Source organism: Lutra lutra, chromosome 1 (assembly GCF_902655055.1).
Source record: "Lutra lutra chromosome 1, mLutLut1.2, whole genome shotgun sequence".
Lineage (NCBI taxonomy): Eukaryota > Metazoa > Chordata > Mammalia > Carnivora > Mustelidae > Lutra > Lutra lutra.
In genome coordinates, this window is record NC_062278.1 from 214121378 (window position 1) to 214141212 (window position 19835).

A 19835-nucleotide genomic window follows, 5' to 3' on the forward strand; every position below is an offset into this window, starting at 1 on the left:
ACCGGAGGGCCGTGAACGAACAGGCTCCCGATGACCCATTTTCCAGAGGGGAGCACTGAGGGGCTCAGCCATCCACCGTCCCGCCCTCTGTGGTGTGTCCCTCCATCAGGGTGCGGCGGTTGCCGGGCAGCTCCCGAGAACCGGCTTCCCGCCCGAGTTGCCAAGGAAATGCTAAACTCCGCTCAGCCCGCCCGGGGGCAGCGTGAGTGGCCACCCCCGGGCTTGCTTCCCTTCTGTCCCCGTGCGCTGCACGCCGCGCTCACCCTCCGCCCGCCCTCTGCTCTCTCCTCTAGCTGCGCGCTGTGCTGGAGGCCGAAGACCCTGCGAGTTCTGAGCGAGGCCCATGGATGTGGAAGGCCTCCCGGGTCCCGGACCCCATGTTCTCCCCGCGCAGTTATGACGCTCTGCACGACGGCGGCTTGGGGTCCCCGGGTGTGGACCGCACGGCCAGAGCCCCACAGGACGCGCAGGTCCCCCGGATGAGCGGCGGCTTCCAGGGCCCCCCTCTGAAGCGGCGGGGCGGCGTCGTGGACCACCGGGATGTCATCTTGGCCCACCAGGCGCACAAAGTCCACAGCACCCCCCAGGCCAGAAGGAAAGAATGGGAGTGAGTACGCGGGGCAGATGGGCTGGGACACGGGCGGGCGGCACACCCCAGGGACTGCCGTAAGCCCTTGCGAACCCCTGAGCAGCCCAGCGCGCAGCAACAAAGGTGTTGGGGTAGGCGCCCCAGGCCGTCCGCGGAGGACCGTGCACCGGGGTCTGCCGCGGTCCACTGGGACGGGATGGCCAGTAGTTCCGATGGGAGGCATTCCTGAAACCGGCTGAGAAATGCTGTTTTCAGGGGGTTGGCGGGGTGGGGAGCGGGAGTCGCATTCCTACCTCAAGCACTGAGACCAAACCCGAGGGTTTGCAGTCTGGAGATGAAGTTTATACTGCCAGAGAGAGGGGGGCTGGGGAAATTTGCTGGCTCTGGGGACTCCCGTCCTGGGCCCTCTCCCTCTTTGCCAGTGACCCCGAAAGCGGATCTTCTCCTAGGAGTCGCCTTAGGGAGGAAGGGTGGGCTTTGAGCCGGCTCTGTTCCTGTGATCTTGGGCAAGTGGCCTCCCTGGGTTCATACCCTCACCATGAAATCGCTCTTTCTAGGAAGACATCGAAGCAGTGGGTGTGAACCTTTCAGTCCCAGGTACAGAAGGAAAGCTGGTGCTCTTTTCCTTTTTCTTCTTCTCAAGAGCTTCTTTGGCAAAGGCTCAGAACTGGGGTGGATTCCTGGACAGACCTTAAGAAGGTGGGATTCTGAATACAATTTCAGGACGACTGAAACTGAGGGTGGCCTGGACGCTAATCACTCCTGGGGACCCTGAAATCCCTCCTCCCACCCTCTCTGGGCTCCAGTCTGACCTCTGGGAAATTAGCAACACGGTCTCCAGCATCACACAGGGCTCTCCACCAGCCTTCCCTGGAATTTTTGTCTGCTGGGAGGAAGAGCTAGGTTATAAATGCCAGTTGGGTTTGGGGATGTGTTGATGAGGGATGTGTAAATAGAGAGTGCGAGGAAAACTCATAGAAAGGGGGTGTAATTTGGCCTCTGAGGCAGTTTCCTGAGGTTAGGCTGACATCTGGTGGCATACTGGGGCATCATGTAGAAAGGCCATGTGAAAAAGCTTTATTTTCCCACAGTGTGTTCCTTCTGATTTTCTCCTCCCCATTCACCTATCTAGCCTCCCACCCACTCTTCTATCCTTCTATCCAACCATCCATCCATCTTCCTCTTCCATCCATCCATCCATCCATCCATCCATTCATCTGTCCGTATTTCTATCCATCCACCCACCTACCCATCCATCCTTCCATCTGGCTATCTGTCCGTCCACCCTTCCTTAAATAACTAGGGTGCATTTAATGTCTGCAGCTGTGATGTCAAACACCCATCTTCTATCATTCCCTCTCCAGAACTTGCCTCCTCTCTCCTCTCCCTTCCCTCCTGAGTCTCTGTTTATTTCCATTCTCCCATTTCCTTTTATTTTCCTTTTGAAAAGAAATTTGATTCATTCAGGGAGGCTTCTTTAAGGGTTTAAAGTGAGTTATTTCTGCAGACCGCTGAAAAGACACTTTTAGAGAAAGGAAAAGTGTCAGTGAATTAAAGAAGTTTAAAAAAAAAAACAGTCCCTGTTGGCCAAGGAAAATGATCATTATCACTTATAATAATAATGGCAGCTAATGTTTATCGGGCACCTACTGATTGACAGACATTTTATGATCTGTTGCCTCCTCCCGTTCTGCCACGTAGTAGATTGCCTAATTCATGGATGAGAACCGAGAGGCTGGGAGAAGTGAAGTTATGTGCCGGGGGCCTCCCAGCTAGAAAGTGCAGACCTGGGGTTCGGACCCTAGGGTTGTTGGCCTCTAAAACTCAAGTTTCTTTTTTTTTTTATATTTTATTTATTTATTTGACAGTCAGAGATCACAAGTAGGCAGAGAGGCAGACAGAGAGAGAGAGGAAGGGAAGCAGGCTCCCTGCTGAGCAGAGCGCCTGATGCAGGGCTCTATCCCAGGACCCTGAGACCATGACCTGAGCCGAAGGCAGAGGCTTAACCCACTGAGCCACCCAGGTGCCCCTCAAGGTTTTTTTTAACCTTTTATTTATCTATTTGAGAGAGGAGAGAGGGAGAGAGAGCACAAGTGGGGGAGGAGGGGCAAAGGGAGAGGGGAAAGCAGACTCCTCACTGAACAGGAAGCCAGATGCAGGGCTTGATCCCAGGACCCGGAGACCATGATCTGTGCTGAAGGCAGACGTTTAACCAACTGAGTCCCCCAGGTGCCCCCAGAACCCAAGCTCTTACCTACTGGCCAAATTGGAAGTGGTGGAGATTTACTTTCAAATCACTCAGAAAGAAAGTCAGTAGTATCAGGGAGAAAGAGGGAAGCAGCGGAGGGAGCGGTTTTCAGATCAGAAGACATTGGGTACCCTGTCACTTCCACCACGACCTCCTTGAATGGCCAACTTATGCCTCAGTCTCCCATTCCTGTTGCTTTCTAGGACCATATGAAGATTTACAATCTTTATAGCCACGAGCTCCAAACTTCTGAACTCCTACCCCACCAGTAAAACAAACATGCTTTCAGCACATCATAACATATATGTTTTCATTTATTTGTCAGTTATGTAAGTTTCCTGCTATATTTATCATATGCCCTATACAATAATGTACATAAAATAGAAAAGTCAAAAGGATGACACACCAATGGGAGACATTATTTTTAAGAGGGTTCTTTTTTTGTAATTTTATTTATTTATTTTTAAGATTTTATTTATTTATTTGACAGAGATCACAAGTAGGTAGAGAGGCAGGCAGAGAGAGGGTGGGGGATGTAGGCTCTCTGCTGAACAGAGAACCTGATGCGGGGCTCAATTCCAGGACCCTGGGATCATGATCTGAGCCGAAGGCAGAGGCTTAACCCACTGAGCCACCAAGGCGCCCCTTTTTAAGAGGTTTTAATTTTTGTAATTTAATTGTACAAAAGCTCCCCTGCTCTTGAAGTTTACTTTCACCTTTTGAATACTGTGTTTGTCAGAGCTCTTTCTTCTGAAAATGTTCAAACACACTAAATAGAACAGTGAACCCCATGTACTCATCACCCAAATTTAATAAGTATCAGAATTTTGCCAGACTTACATCATAAATCCATTTTTGTCTTTCTTATTCTCTGAGCTATTTTAAAGCCAATCCCCGACCTTGTATGATTTCACAAGCTTCAGATGACATCCCTAAACCATACAGAAATTGTTGTACTCATATCCCTTTGGCAGAATTAACAGTGACTTTTAAAAATGTCACCTAATTTCCACTCCCCATTTAAATATCTCCACTTGTCTTTTTACAGCCAAGTTCTTTGCATCAGGAAGGTCTGTGTGTTGCATTCAGTCATTATATCTTTTAAAAATATTTTGTATTATTTATTAAAGAGAGAGCATGAGCACAGGGAGGGGCAGAGGGAGAAGGAAACTCCCTGCTGAGCAGGGAGCCTGTTACAAGGTTCGATCCTAGGACCCTGAGATCATGAGCCAAGGGCAGACACTTAATGGACTGAACCACCCAGGTGTCCCTACTTCTTTCTTTTACCAATATTTAGGACACCCTCTCTGTGCTCAGCTCCATGGGGGGCCTTGGGGACACATCAGTCAACAGTCTGCTCTGGCCATAATGATGCTGTCCACCTGCAGGAAAACCCAACAGGAAACAAATGGTGAACAGCAAGAAGAGCGAGGAAGAGGGTCTCCCTGGGGAGGATTTCCAGGCCAGATCTCATCCTGTGCCAGCGAACCCCTACAGGGCCTCCTGAGATGCAGGTTCCCATCCAGCAGGGCTGCAGGGGGTGCCCTGGGACTCTCCATTTCTTTTTAACAGGCTCCCACGTGAGGCAGGAGGATGGTCTCAACAGCTAGGTTCTGAGTCATCACCACTGTCATGGTCATTGTCAAAGAACAGAGGGCCTGGGTGGGAGAATGGAGGGCAAGGAGAGGAGAGCCCAACAAACCGCAATGAGAACTGCAAATGATACTTATCATGCTGTAAGGATAGCAATCATAACCAGTATTTATGGAGCACTTACTATCTGCAGGGCATGGCCCCAGGTCCTTTCTATACATTAACTCATTTAATCCTCATCACCACTGTTCTAAATAGATGGTGCAGAATGACATGATTTTCCAGCGTTTCGGTGCTCCACAACTCATCCCGGGCACACAGCAAGCTCGTGAAGCCGTGAGTTGGCAGTGGTATTACTGTGCCATTAGGTCGCTCCTTATGCAAATGGGGAAGCAGGTCCCCAGGGTTACTGAGGCATCTGGGGCCTGTTGGGACAGGGTGACAGGATCTGGGCTCTTAGGCCAGAACTGGCTGTTTCTAGGACGTTGGGACTCAGGCTCAGCCATCCTGCTGGGGTTGGGGTGGGCATCCTGAATCATCCTGGTTCCCCGGAGCCTGAGTTGAGACGAGGGGACGTGCCAGGTGAGGAAGAAGGCAATGCCAGTTCTTCTTCTTCTTCTTTTTTTAAAAAGGATTTTATTTATTTATTTGACAGACGAGATCATAAGTAGGCAGAGAGGCAGGCAGAGAGAGAGGGAGGGGGAAGCTCCCTGCTGAGCAGAGAGCCCGATGTGGGGCTCAAACCCTGGATCATGACCTGAGCCAAAGGCAGAGGCTTTAACCCACTGAGCCACCCAGACACCCCAATGCCATTTCTTCTAGTGAATCCATTTTCTCATTTATTCTCCACCCTTCCCTCCATCTCTTTCATCTTCAATGCACAATAAACTAGTTCCAGGGTTTTGGGGGGACAAATTAGGATTATTTAGGATTATAGGAGACTGTTGGTAAAATGACTAATGCCACTGGACTCCAAGGTGGCATGTTTAACCCACATGTGACCTCAAGGGTTGCTAAGATGGATCTGGGTTTTCTGCGGCTCATAACTCACTTGGGTCAAAACCGAAGTCCTCCCTAAGGCCATCATGGTCCTGTGTGATCTGCCTGTCATTTCCCTGCTCTCACCTCTTCCCACTCTCCTCCTTACTCACCCTGCTCCAGCCACCGGGACCTCTTCACTATTCCTCAAACACATTAGGGCAGGCCTGTCTCAGGACCTTTGCACTGGCTGTTCCCTCTGATTAGAATAGCTTTTCCGCCCACACCCATATGGCTCCTTCCTTACCTCCTTCTAGCCTTTACTTAAAGGTTACCTCATCAGCGAGTTTTTCCTCACCACCCTGTTTAAAATTCAGCCTCTATATGTACCTCTTCCTTCTGACTTACTTTATTTTTCTGACGAGCGCTGATAACCAGCTCATAGTTATTACACCTTTGGCTTTTTATCTTGTTGATTATTTGTATTTTCTCCACTGGTTCCCCGAGGGCAGGAATTTTTGCCTGGTGTGTTCTTTGCCGGGTCCCTAGCTCACAGTGAGGGAGCCCAATCTGACCAGACACCTACTGTATGGCCCAAGGGCTACGAAAGGTTTTCATATGTTTAGGTGGTTGAAAAAAAATCAAAGGAAGAGTAATATTTCTTGATATGTGAAATTGTATGAAATTCAAAATTCAACGTGCGTTAAGTTCTTTTTGGAACGTGCCTTGGTTGGTTTACACACCTGTGGTCCTGAGGCTACTTCAGCATCACAGGGGTGGAGTCGAGTCTGTAACACTCTGGGCTGCAAAGCTGAAAATAGGCCATTTTCCGGAGTCTGTGGGCCCCTGGGCTGGAACAGTCGGCCTTGGTGGTGGCCAGGCCGATAGCCAGGCCAGGGGAGCCCGGTTCTCCCAGGCAGTCACCCTGCTTGCCTACTGATGCCACGACTAGCCACGAGGTGGCGCTGTGGCTCCCAAGCAGAGCGTAAGCGAACAGCCCAGAGTGGGAGGCCGTCCGCTCACCCTCCCTCACTCACCTCCCGGGCTCATTCTTCCTTCTTGGTGGTTTTTTTTTTTTTTTTTTTTTTTTTTTTTTTTTTTTTTTTTTAAGATTTTATTTATTTATTTGACAGAGAGAGAGGGAACATAAGCAGGGGGAATGGGAGAGGGAGAAGCAGGCTGATGCAGAGCTCAGTCCCAGGATCCCGGGATCATGACCTGAGCTGAAGGCAGACACTTAACGACTGAGCCACCCAGGCGCCCCCCTTCTCAGTGTTCTAAGAAATGGAAGGCAGCCCCAAAGCATGAATCCAATTTTCATCATATGATACTCCATCATTACATATATGGCAGTGTCTTTTTTCATGCAGAAAGGGATGGTAAAGATGAATGGGGGGAAGGGATCTTGGGGTTTGAAGGGTTCCCAGAGGGCTGAGGGCTTCAGGTGGGTCCTGGGGTAAAGTGTGGAGCCCATCTGGCCTTGGGCTGGGGTGTGGTTGGCTACCTGGACTGGGAGCCAGATGGCAGGAGTTCATATCCTAGCTCTGCCCTCACCGACTCTGTGACTCAGGTGAAGGGTCTTCTTCTCCCTGCGCCTCAATTTCTTAGTCTGTAAAATGGGGATAATCACACTCGTTTCTGGAATTCCTACAAAGATGAATTTTAATGTATCATTATATGATGTTTAAACGCATTTAAAACAATGCAGGCATGCAGTGAGCCTTGATACCAGTTTGCTATAGTCCCAGGAAGGGTAAACGGTTAAGCACTCAGAGGCCACAGTTTAATAGTTAAAAAAAAAAAAAAAAAAAAAAAAAAGAATGGCAGGTTGTTTAGACATCACCATTAAACCAAATTTGACCTTTATAGACCTGCTTGGAAATCGGAGCATTTTTTTTTCCCCTTCTTTTTAAGGGAGGCAGTTGGACAGTTGTAGCCTACTTGATATTTAAAAAAATATAGGTCTGGTCCCAGGGAGTTTCTTTTTCAGTGCAGCTGGCTGGTTTTTAGTGCAGTAAGACCCTCTTTTTGTCCTCTGAAGCAATAGCAGCTTTGGCTGTGGCCAGCCATGGAGGACCTGGGGAGCATCCCTGCCCCATGGTGCTGTCCCCCTCCCCCCACGTTACCCTCCCATCCTTTACAATCTATGATCTACCAGGTTTTCCATGCTCATTTTTGGAGCCCAAGCAGCTTGTGAACAAATGTCCCCCCAGAGTTACCTTCTCGTCCATGGCTGATTCCAGTCTTCTTTCCTGCTTCCAACCCTCTAGAAGTCTGTCCTTTTGACACCCCAAGGTTCTCTCAATAGTGTCTGTGTACCTGTGCTCTCCAGAAAATCTCCACTCCTCCTGCCCCCTGCCCCAGGGAGGGGATCCATCGGTTTCATCTCTGAATGAACTTCCACCATGACTCTTCTCACTTCAGTCTAGTCTCACTGGCCTATCTTCTATTCCTGGCATTTTCAAGTAGTGTTTGTACCTCAGGGCCTTTCCACTTGCTGTTGCCTCTGTCTGGAATGTCCTTGGCATGGCTGCCTCCTTCTTGCATTCCAATCTGAGCACAGATGTCTCAGCACAGACCCACACTGTGGATCACATCAGTCTGTTCGTTGCCCGCCATTGGGTGTTTCCATCTAAACTGGACTGCCAGTGACATGAAGGCAGGACTTTTGTCTTCCTTGTCCACTGGAGTGCCTCCAGTGCATAGAAGGTACCCATGTTTGTTGAGTGAATTGATCCCTGGGAACCTGAACATCTATAGTGATGACCTCTCTTTGTCTTTGGCTGGGAGATCTGCAATCTCTTCAAGCCAGTGAACATCTTTTTCTCTTCAGTTCTCTATCCAGGGCATCCTCTAATTCCAAGTCCTGTGTGATGTACCCAGGGGGTTTTACCTGGTGGAGGAGGCAGACACGCAGACAAGCGACTGTACACATCACCCAGGGGGTACACAGAGACCAGTCTTCATTTATCCCACAATCACCATGGGCCTGGCCCTGGGCGAAAGGGCTTTGGCATCATCATCTCTCCAGAAAGAACCATATCAAGTATCTTCTCTTTGTCCCCACTAACCTCTCACTATGGTTTGCAGCAGGAGTCAGCAAGCTACTCCATCTCTCAGGCCAGATATGGCCCACCACTTCTTTCTGTAAATAAAGTTTTATCGGTACATGGTCATTCATTTACACACATTATGGCTGCTCTCACACTCCGAAGGCAGAGCTGAGTCATTACTACAGAGACTGTATGACCACATGAATTCCAAAGCTGAAAGCATTCACTCTCTGGCCCTTTATATTAGCTTGCATCCCAGATTTTGAGGTTAGATCTTCACCTCTTAGCCACGAACTCATTTCAATCTCATATGCTGCTTGAAGACATTGGGGTGTCTATTTATTTTTGTTATTTAGTAACAAATTTTGTTATTTATTAAGCAGATGCAATGGCCATCATTATAACAGGCATTCTGATACTTTCTTTTAATCTTTAAGAGAACCTTAGTGAGGGGCACCTGGGTGGCTCAGTGGGTTAAGCCGCTGCCTTCGGCTCAGGTCATGATCTCAGGATCCTGGGATCGAGCCCCACATCGGGCTCTCTGCTTGGCAAGCAGCCTGCTTCCTCCTCTCTCTCTCTGCCTGTCTCTCTGCCTACTTATGATCTCTCTCTGTCAAATAAATAAATAAAATCTTTAAAAAAAAAAAGAAAACCTTAGTGAGTTCTTTAATTACCCTTTCCTTCTTTTTAAATCAGGAAACTAGAGCCTAGAGTGGTTAAGAAACTTTCCCAAAGTCACACAGCTCAGAAATGACCTTCTGGCTCCATTGGGTTCATTTCCAAAAATCGGGAGGCCTTTCCCTCCAAGGCCAGAGAAAGGCTGGGACCTTCTTTCAGTCATTTAAATGTTCACAGCTGTCCCCAAATGCCTCCCCAAATAGGGAAGCATCTGAGGGAGTAACACGAATATGTGGGATTTTTCAGCAGACATGTGCGACTGAAATTCTTTACAAACTGACACGGTGCCCATGTATTGGGTCTGTTGGCGAGCCCCCTGGAACATTGTGGAACTCTTCCATTCCTTCTTAGAATGTGGATGCTCCATTTCAAAGAGGCTTCATCAAATAAAGTCAGGCTGGAGAGCTCCTTGGGTTTCTCTGTCACAGAATTCAGACCCTTTCTTGTGTGTTTTCTTTCTCGGCCTTTACCTGACATGCCAGCTTGGCTGGTTCCTATAAGGGCAGCCAGTAGGCTGACCCATTCTCTTCAGAGCCGTGTCCATGATCTCCAGTCCTGAGTCAGGCCTGTGTGCTGGACTCTGGCTGACCACTACAGGTTAGCAGCATGGTGGAATCTTGGATTTCTTTGCAGGGGGAAAGGTTTTTGGTGATGGTATGGCCATGTGACTTTGGCTGTCCTACAGGAGAATCAGCGGCAGATTTTTGATTCTGCCAGCCCTCATGGCCTTGGCATCCATCATCGCCCCTGCTAGAGCATGGATATCATCAGACTCACCAGAGTTTCTCATTTGGCAGCCTGGAGTGGGGCCTGAGAATCTGTATTTCTTAAAAGCTCACCAGGACGCTGCTTCTGGTGGTCCAGGGTCCACACTTTGAGAAGCATGGCTTTGGGTCAGTGGTTCCCAACTTCCGCTGCACATCAGGATCGCCTGGGAAATTGTAAAAACCCCGATGCCCAGGCCATCTGTACCCCCGTTAAATCCCACTCCGGGGATTGGCATTTTCAAAGTTTCCAGGTGATTCTAACATGGAATCATGCTTGAGAACCAAGGCCCCAAGGTCATCGATTCTCATTTTACTTACGATATACTCAGAGGAGGTTTCTAGGTTTATACACAACTTGGAAACATAAAATCCACTGGGGGATTAAAAAAATAATGTCTAATCCATTCCTAAGCCAACACAGAATTATGCTCATATGATTCACGGTTTGGATTCTTATTCTTTTGGCTTCAATGATCTCTTCTCTGTGTATTCAGATATTCAGCTGGGACACATTGGTACAGCTTATTGTTAAAATATTAAAATATTTCCATACCAGTTAGTAAATAGCCTGGAGTCCCCCCCCCCCACCCACCAGGTCCCTTCCTGGGTCTTCCCACACCTCCTGACGATCCATGTTCCAGCGGTGGTACCTCTTGCTGGTTGTTAAGTATTTTAAATTTTGTCCAGTGCATTTGACCTGCTTGCCTGCATGGGTACCTCAAATGCAGACAGGGGTCTAGAATAGGTAGGAAACCTCTGAGCCATCAGTCCACACTGGCTACCTTTGAGACCCTCCCTTGTCCTGCAGGATCCCTCCAGCTGGTGATTCAATTGTGTCTGAGACACATTTGGGACCCAGGAATCTTTGGGGAGGCCTAGAACCTAGAACCCCAGATGCCCCATGCATCCTTCCACTCTTGGGGGAACAGTCAGTCTGGGATTTGTATTTGGGGGACCCCCCCAACCTCCACATCCTCCCATTTGCTACTCTCAAAGGCACCTTCCCCCCACCGCCATCTTTGGGCACAACTGGTATCATTTCCTGAATGAGTTCTGGATTTCCTAAGAGATAAGAAAGGTGTTGACCTCAAAGAATGTTTCTTCTGAGGCAGGAAACCACAGCTTCCTGTAATGGAGAAGGCTGTGTTGGAAGAGAGGGGTGAGCAGAGTTATGGGGGTGCATGGGTGGGAGAAATAGTCTGGGGAGTCAGGGGTGGGTCATAGAGATGGTGAGGAGGGTTTCCTGTGGGTAGAGGATGGGGATCGGGGCTGGAGAGGCATGCCACAGGGGAGGATCAGCAAAGACACACCCACAAGGAACACTTTGCAGACTGAGGAAGTGCAGGGACCCCTTTTCAGAATTTTGATTTTAAATGCATAAAATCTGGGATGCCTGGGTGGCTCAGTGGGTTAAGTGTCTGACTTGATTTTAGCTCAGGTCAAGATCTTGGGGTCCTGGGATGGAGCCCACCTTGGGCTCCCCATTCAGTGTGGGGGTCTGCTTGAGATTCTCTCCCTCTGCCACTCTGTCTCTTTAAAATATATAAATCTTTAAAAATAAATGCATAAAATGAAACACAAAGAAGACTAATTATAGTGAAAATTAGTAACCAAAATACCTGAACCAATGGTTTGTCATACTCTTACAAATATGCCTCTTTAATAACACGTGAAAACCATGATCTAGTGACAGGCCTTACAATTTTGGTTAGCGATGAGAGTAAATGGTATTTTGAGATCTCTGCAATCGTTGTAATGTGACATGAAAGTGTGTTTTCTGTTGATGACAAAGTCACAGGAGTTGTTAACACTGTTAATACTACTGCAATTTTTTGCCTCCATTTATAATTTCAGCTAGAGGTAGTGACAACTAGGATGTGACTTTTTTCACCAAAGTCACAGACTCCCTGAATTAAAAACAAGTTAAGTCTGGGGTCCTGGGATCAAGCCCCAAGTCAGGCTCACTGATCAGTGGGGAGTCTGCTTCCTCTCTCTCCCTCTGTACTCCCTGCCCCCCTCCTGCTGCAAATTAATAAATAAAATCTTAAAAAAAAAAAGCAAGTTAAGTCCAACTTCATCTAGGGAACAAAGGAAGAGGTGGTTTCAGAGGGAACTCTGGAGTTTCTTATTTGGGGACAGTTACCCAGAAGGCTGTCAGAAGTTAGAGGATAGAACAGAGCAGGGAAGAAGGAGGTAGAAGTAGGGGCTGGAGGAATTGTAACACAGAGCAGAGCAGTTAAGCCTGTGGGCTTGGGAGCCAGGGTGCTTGGGTTCAAATCCTGGCCCAACTTCTTACCAGCTTTGTAATTATAGTGTGTCAACAGCACCCCACTTCTGGTACCAAATCTAGGCTCCTTCAGTTACTGGACCAATCTGATGCACCCCGGTTGACACATTTGTAGAATGAGGATGACAAGTGCGTTATCCAGTATGATGGAATAATGTGTGATGAGACAGGAGTATCTTAGAAAAGGTGATCAGGGATGGCCCATCTGGTGAGCTGACATTTGAGTCAAGTCCTGAATGAGGGAGATGAGCCACCCATGCAAAGTTCTTGGGAGAAGGAAGTTCAGGTAGCGAGAACAGCACGTGCAAAGGCCCTGAGGCGGGAGCATGCCTGGTATGTCTGAGGACCAGCAAAGCAGCCGGTGTGGCTGGAGCAAGGTGAGTGAGGGGGAGAGTGGTGAGAAATGCAGCTGACGGAGATGGTGGGCGTCAGCTCCTGTGTTATATGTCAGAGATATGAGGTGAATACTTCCCAGTTGGTGCCCTCAATGAAATCCAAAACATAGCCATAAACTGGTCCAGTGAGGTAAATACTTTAAGAGATGTATAAACAGAGCGATTTGCTACAGCTTTCTAAAGGTCTCCTGAGCTGAGACCTAAGGATAAACAGGAGGTCATTCCAGAACAGAACAAGAACAAGGAGGCATGATCCTTGGAGCTGCCTGGAAGAACCAGCTAAGGAGGTTATAATCACATCATGAAGAGCAAGGGAAGCTGGTGTTCCAAGAAGGAGAACGGGGTCCACGGCGTCAGACCCAACTGAGAGATCAAGTGGACAGAGATAGGGAGCTCCAGGGAAGCAATGGCTGAAGAGCCAGATCCTGGGTCATGTGGTGTGGAGTGGGGATGGGGGTGGGTGGGTGAGCAGCTCCTCTGTTCTTCTAGTCCTGGAGGCCACATCATCAGGACATGGGAGTCACGTTTTGACTTCTCTCGGTGTGTCACCGAGCATTTTCCATTCTTGCTTTCACGTGTCTTGCTCATCCTGCATTGGCGGGGATCTAACAAACCTGGTTCTGACGCTGAGTTCTGGTCTTCATCAGTCTTCGTGCCCATGGCCAGACCAACCTCCTTCCTGGCCATCTTCTCAGACTGTTGCCACCTCTTAGAAAGAGTTCCATTCTTTTTTTAATTTTATTTATTTATAAGTTAACCTATAATGTATTATTTGTTTCAGGGGTGCAGGTCTGTGAATCATCAGTCTTACACAATTCACAGAGCTCATCATAGCACATACCCTCCCCAATGTACATCCTCCAGCCACCCTAACCCTCCCCGCCACCCCCCAGCAGCCCTCAGTTTGTTTCCTGAGATTAGGAGTCTCTTATGGTTTGTCTCCCTCTCTGGTTTCCTCTTGTTTCATTTTCCCCTCCCTTCCCCTGTGATCCTCTGTCCTGTTTCTCAAATTCCTCCTCTATCAGTGAGATCATATGATAATTGTCTTTCTCTGATTGACTTACTTCGCTCAGCATAATCCCCTCTAGTTCCATCCACGTCGAGTTGAGTTCTGAGTTCCGTCCTTCAGTGCTGCCAAGCCTTCCCATCTGAGTTTTCATCAGACATTGACTGCTCCTGTGTTGTCCCAGCACTGAGCGAGGGGTGGGATAGTGAGTGTTAACTATTTTGCAACAGTTTTGCAAAGTCAGCTTGGCTGAGGTGTTTCCTCTTGGGGAGTTTACAGTCTAATGGGAAGAGAAGTTAGGAAGTGGAAATCATGATAGGCACTGGTGATACTGAACACTGCTGATACCGCTGGCCCTCTGCCTCCTCCACCTTGAGGATAAGTCATTTCTAAGTGGAGTCTTGAAAGTCCATGTGGGTTATGCCATACTTCCTGCTGTGACAAGATGGACTTCTGTCAACCTGGGTCCAGATCCCAGCTTCCTGCTCCCATCTTGAACGTGCAGCCGGAGCCAGACATGAACGTTAGTTCTGTTAAGCCACCAGGGCTGGGGGTCGTCTGTTAGGGCAGCACCGCTGGGCCATTCTGACTCTGATCGCCGCCTTCCTGACTGCCCCAGATACTGCATGCTGGTCTCTCTTCTGCTGGGTGTGATCACATTCTTCCCTTCACTTCTAATTCCTTCCCAAATACTATCGATTCTTTAAAAATAGCTTCCGCGAAGCCTTCTTGAAACTTCCATAACATTTTCAGTCCCTGCATCACTATTTAACACCTAGTCCTTTGCTGTGGTATTTTATTGCATGTTTCTCTCTGCCTGTATCCCAGGACGGCAGCCCTCCACAGGCAAAACTTTGGTCCGTCTGTTGTATCCCAGCATCTAGAACTTCCAGGGAATCAGTAGGTGTTCAACAAATTTTTTTTAGAGATTTTATTTATTAATTTGCGAGGGGAGGGGGGAGGGAGAGAATCTGAAGCAGATTCCATACTGAGCACAGAGCCCCATGCAGGGCTCGATCCCACGACCGAGAGACTGTGACCTGAGCTGAAATCCACAGTCAGATGCTCAACTGACTGAGCCACCCTGGCACCCCCTTCAGCAAATATTTTTGAATGAATGAATGGATAGAGGAATAAATGAATGAGAACTTTTACGGAGTTGTGTTTGAATCCCTCCTATGGCCATGCGCAGTGCAAAGCCTGTAGTAGTTGCTGAGTAAACATGGCTGATTAAATGAGTGACCTCATGGCTTTCCCCAGAACTGTAGATTCTTGAGCAAAGACTTTTGTTTACAATTTTAGGCAGAGATTTGTTTGTTTGTTTTTAAGATTTTATTTATTTATTTGACACACAGAGAGAGAGATCACAAGTAGGGAGAGCAGCAGGCAGAGAGAGAGGGGGAAGCAGACTTCCTGCTGAACAGAGAGCCCAATGAAGGGCTTGATCCCAGGACCCTGGGATCATGACCCGAGCTGAAGGCAGATTCTTAACCCACTGAGCCACCAGCCGCCCCGTAGGCAGAGACTTGTTATTAAATGGTGAGACGATTTGGGATAGTATAAAGGAAGCATGGTCTGCAAGGGGGTAATGTGAGTGAATCTGAGAAATATGGATACAGAAAATGGTGTCCAGAGGATTTGGGGTGGGGAGTGGAAAACCCACTGCTTTGGAATCAGCGGTAATGATTATGAAGCTTTTGGCTGCAAGTAACAGAAAACCCAACTCACACTTTAAAAACTGAAGTATAATTCACATAACATAAAATTAAGCACTAACCATTTTAATATGAAAATTCAGGGGCGTTTAGCACATTTACAATTTTGTGCCACCATCCCCTCTGTCTAGTTTTAAGACATTTTCATCATCCCAGAAGGAAACCCTATTCTCGTTATTGGTTTTACTAGAGACATATGGGCTTCAAGCACAGTTAGATCAAGGATCCAGCTTTCCTCGTAATTCTCTTAGCATTCTCCTCTGGAGTTGGTTTTGTTTTCAGGCTGGCTTCTCTGTAGATGGTTGTAGATGGTTGTTACCCCAGTTAATATCTAGGAAGAGGAAAAGATGGCTTCCAGCAATGCTCTCTCTTGAGAGCAAGATGCTTCCTTCCCAGAAGACCCTGGTAAACTTCTCCCTGGGTCATACTGACCCATGTTTGCCCATGCCAGCCCATCCTGGAATGAGTAGCTAATGATGAGATTAAGGCTGATGGTAATCCAACTAGATTAACCAACTGGGTGACTTCACTCTGGCCCACTGCCCGAGATGAACCTAGGATTGCATCCCTACTCCATCATTTCCCAGCTGTGTGATTATGCATCAGAGTTCCAACCTCTCTGAGCCTCAGTTTCCCCAGCTGTAAAATGGGATCATAATGATACCTGTTCATAGAGTTCTTAGGAGGGCGAAGTGACTGATGGATATAAAGCACCCAGCACAGTCCTTCCCACAATAGACAGCCCAGTGGATAAAAGCATTAATAACAGCTGTCAGCTGCTGCTTTGGACAACTCTAGGGGTGCCATTTACATAGACTATGTAAATGCTGGTGCCTTCTGGAGTTGTTCTGCATGGCAGATTTGTAAAATGCTTTCAAGGATTAACTCAAGTCACCTTACAACATGCCTGTGAGTTAGGCATTATCCTCATCCCCATTTTACCCATGGGGAAACTGAGGGACAGAGAGGTTAGATCACTTACCGTGGTCCCACAGAGCACAAGTGGCATTTGAATCCTAGCATCCTGACCTCAGATCTTGTTCCATTGGCACCACCGAGCTGTTGGTCTCTGGCATTTGCCAGCCACCAAGCCTGGCCCCCAGCATTTCATGTCCTCTGTTACAGAAACCCGAGGGGGCAGAGATCACTGATTCTGTTGACAGGAGCATTGATGAGTCACCCCACAGTCCCCCAGCAGGTCAGTTGCAAGCATTGGGACTGAGCCCATGTCTGCCTGATGCCAGCGTGTAGTCTCCTAACTAACCCCCATGCCAGGTGGCTCTGGAAGTCCCTGCACCCACCTGAGCTCCTGAGAGACATCTGAAATGGGAATCCGACTCATTATTGTGATGGTTGCAAAATATTGTAGTGAGTGGGTTTCAAACACTGTAAACAGGTTTAGTCCTCTTCCGTTCTTCTGCAAAGAGGCAATTTACTAAGAGCTGAGGAACCTAAGCTAAATTTAACTAACCAAAGCTGGTGAGCTCCTGCAGAGCCTTGAGGATGTGCTGCCTTGGCCGCATCAGATCAGACAGCTGGGAACTCTGGGGACCCTCCTGGAGGCCCTCTCCCTCCCGCCGGTAGGTGGGGGTCCCGAGGCAGGTCTCTGGGTGCCCCAAGTGAAGCAGGATCAGAGGTCAGAGATATCCTGGTTGGGGTCTTCACTAACAGAGCGGGTGTGGCTGAATAGTAGAAGGGGCTTCCTCTTGCTCTGTCTCTATGAATTTGTATTTTCTCTCTTCCTCCCTCCCTCCCTCTCTCTCTGGTCTTCTGTTTCTCTGTCTATCTGAATTCTTCTTCTTCTCCCTGGTTGTCCCTCTCTCTCTGGGTCTCTCTGTCTCTGTCTCTGTTTCCCTGCATCCCCCTCTCACACATGCACATCTTTCCTCTCCTGCCCGCTTCAGCCACCCCTGGTTTCGCTGCTCCATCTACATGACCAAGACACTGGCCCGTCTGTGAGTTGGGCAGAGGCATGAAAGAGAAATTCTCCGCACCCTCAGTGACAGATCTTGGCCACTGTAAGGGTGTATTCTGCCAAAAGCATGCATCTTGACTCAGGTTCCCTGAAAGCAGAGTCTGAGATGGGGAATCTTGGGCAAGGGATTTCTTGAGGGGGTGTGACCTCTGAGGCAGTGCTTCTCAAAGTTGGCTGCACGTTATAATCACCTGAGGAGGTTCTAAAAAATCCTGATGGGGCGCCTTGGTGGCTCAGTGGGTAAGCCACTGCCTTCGGCTCAGGTCATGGTCTCAGCGTCCTGGGATCAAGCCCCACATTGGGCTCTCTGCTCGGCGGGGAGCCTGCTTCCCCCTCCCTCTCTGCCTGCCTCTCTGCCTACTTGTGATCTCTGTCAAATAAATAAATAAAATCTTTAAAAAAAATAAAAAATCCCGATGGCTGGGCTTCACTCCTTACCAATTAAGGCAGAACCTCTGGGGGTGTTTCCAGTTTGAGAACCAGTGGCTATAGAAAATGAGGGATACAGGAAAGGGCAGGGGAAGAAGCGGAATAAGAATGTGGGTTCAGCCCGAGTTCAGTCCCTGCCTGATGCCTATGGAGAGGGATGGGGTGGGAGGCTGGAGCAGGATAGCACCAGAATTGAGCCCACCTGGGGCTGGGCACTGGGCTGGGAGACGCTGGCAGTCCAACCCAGAGGAGCCTCAGGATGGATGCCCCAGCCCAGTGAAGAGGTGCCAGGAACCTCCTCTCAGAATCCAAAAACAGGACCCTGGATATTCCAAGGCTCACATTTCTGCATAGGATTCCATGTCTTTTAACTCTCTAAATGATACAGTGTTGGGTTACTATCACAATCAAACTAGTAATGATTAGTGTTAGATGTCCATACTGATTAATATTATCATTATTAGAAGAACCAGTGATATTATGATAGCAATAATAAGAATAGGGACAGCTGTAACCTACAGGTTAAAGAATGGACAATGTCTCCAAATGGTCTGGGTTTGACTTCTGACTCTGCTACTTACTAGCTGTGTGACCTTGGGCAAATCACTTCACCTCTCTGGGCCTTGGTTCCCTCATCTGTAAAATGAGATAATGATCATATCTGTGTCATCAGGTGAGAGAAATGCCTGGCGTGCAGGGGGTGCCTTGAATTATTTCCTATTTATTCTTATTCCTATTCTTGTCACTACTACGAGATCTGTCAAGTTTGAACCTTCCCCATAATTTGAGATGTATTCTTTGTGCATAAAAGTGGGTAATATATTAATGAATTAAAATAGCTCTCTCCAAAATTGCCTTGTTAGATCGTGCCTACAACCCTGAATGGTTTTCCTCCCCTCTCTTCCTCTCCTGTAGTGCTCCCAACTCCTCCCCCGGTTCTTAGAAAGATGATGGCGGTGGTTATTTTTTATTTATTTTTTTATTATTTTTTAAAAGATTTTATTTATTTATTTGACAGAGATCACAAGTAGGCAGAGAGGCAGGCAGAGAGAGAGGGGGACAGGAGGGCCCGTGGAAGGCTAGAGCTGAATCCTTCTAATCAGATCTTAGAACACCGAACCCTGCCACAGGTTTGCATCCACACGGGTGGTGGGCCAGGAGGACTGTGTGTTTTGAAATGGTCCAAGTATATGTCACCGAATCACGGCATCTCAAGACACCGGACATCATGCTTCCCACATATTACTGGCCAAGCAGAAAGACTTGCTTCTGGAAGGTTTTTTCACAAACTGGAAGGACGCAGGAAGTAGAGGAACAAGGCAGAGCTGGATTGGCTGAGGGGTCGACTTTGAGAACTGTCAGAGAGGGGTTTGAGCCTGGCCATTGTCTGCTTTGCTCCCAGGGCAAGAAGACGTCTCCTTGCCTGGGTGGACAGTCTGACAGGCTTGGCTAAGTGAAGCCCAGGATGGCAGGAGGCACAGATAAGAAGGGCCCAGCTCCCTTTATCTCCTAGGCCTGAACAAGCCCACTGGAGGGCAGACAGAGATTTTGCAGACGTGGTTGGGAAACCACTGGCTGCAAACTTGGAATCGTGGAGAATGCCAGACAAGGCCAGGACTGGGGTGAGGCGAATAAAGCATTTACTTTGCGTACAAAATTTAAGGGGCACCAAAAAACTCGGTCATCAAGGTAAATGTTTTAATGCAATATTATAAAAAATCAAAAGTCAATGCGAACAGCTTGATGAGCAAAACACCAAAATTTTATTTTATTTTATTTTTTCTTAAAGATTTTATTTATTTGCTTGACAGAGATCACAAGTAGGCAGAGAGGCAGGCAGAGAGAGAGCGGGGGAGGCAGGCTCCATGCCGAGCAGAGAACCCGAAGGGGGGCTCGATCCCAGGACCCCGGGATCATGACCTGAGCCGAAGGCAGAGGCTTTAACCCACTGAGCCACCCAGGCACCCCAACACCAAAATTTTAAATAGGGGCAAGATCAGTGTTTCTGATTTTTCCTTTGGCCTCTGGCTCCAGTACCGCTCGGTGTGTGTTATGCGTTGAATTGTGTCACTCCCTGAAGTTCTACATTCTGAAGGCCTAACTCCCAGGACCTCAGAATGTG

The 19835-nt window shown here is 48.2% G+C and overlaps 1 protein-coding gene across 14 annotated transcripts in view; it reads left to right on the forward strand.

The window, feature by feature from the left end:
* The window catches only part of CACNA1A (calcium voltage-gated channel subunit alpha1 A), a 286823-nt gene that overhangs the window by 16141 nt on the left and 250847 nt on the right, over positions 1–19835 (forward strand). For all 14 annotated transcript variants that reach the window (XM_047700733.1, XM_047700723.1, XM_047700811.1 and 11 more), the window contains exon 2: positions 294–607. In XM_047700733.1, the coding sequence (XP_047556689.1) occupies positions 348–607 (260 nt within the window). In that variant the 5' untranslated portion in view covers positions 294–347. The remainder of the gene's footprint in view (positions 1–293; positions 608–19835) is intronic.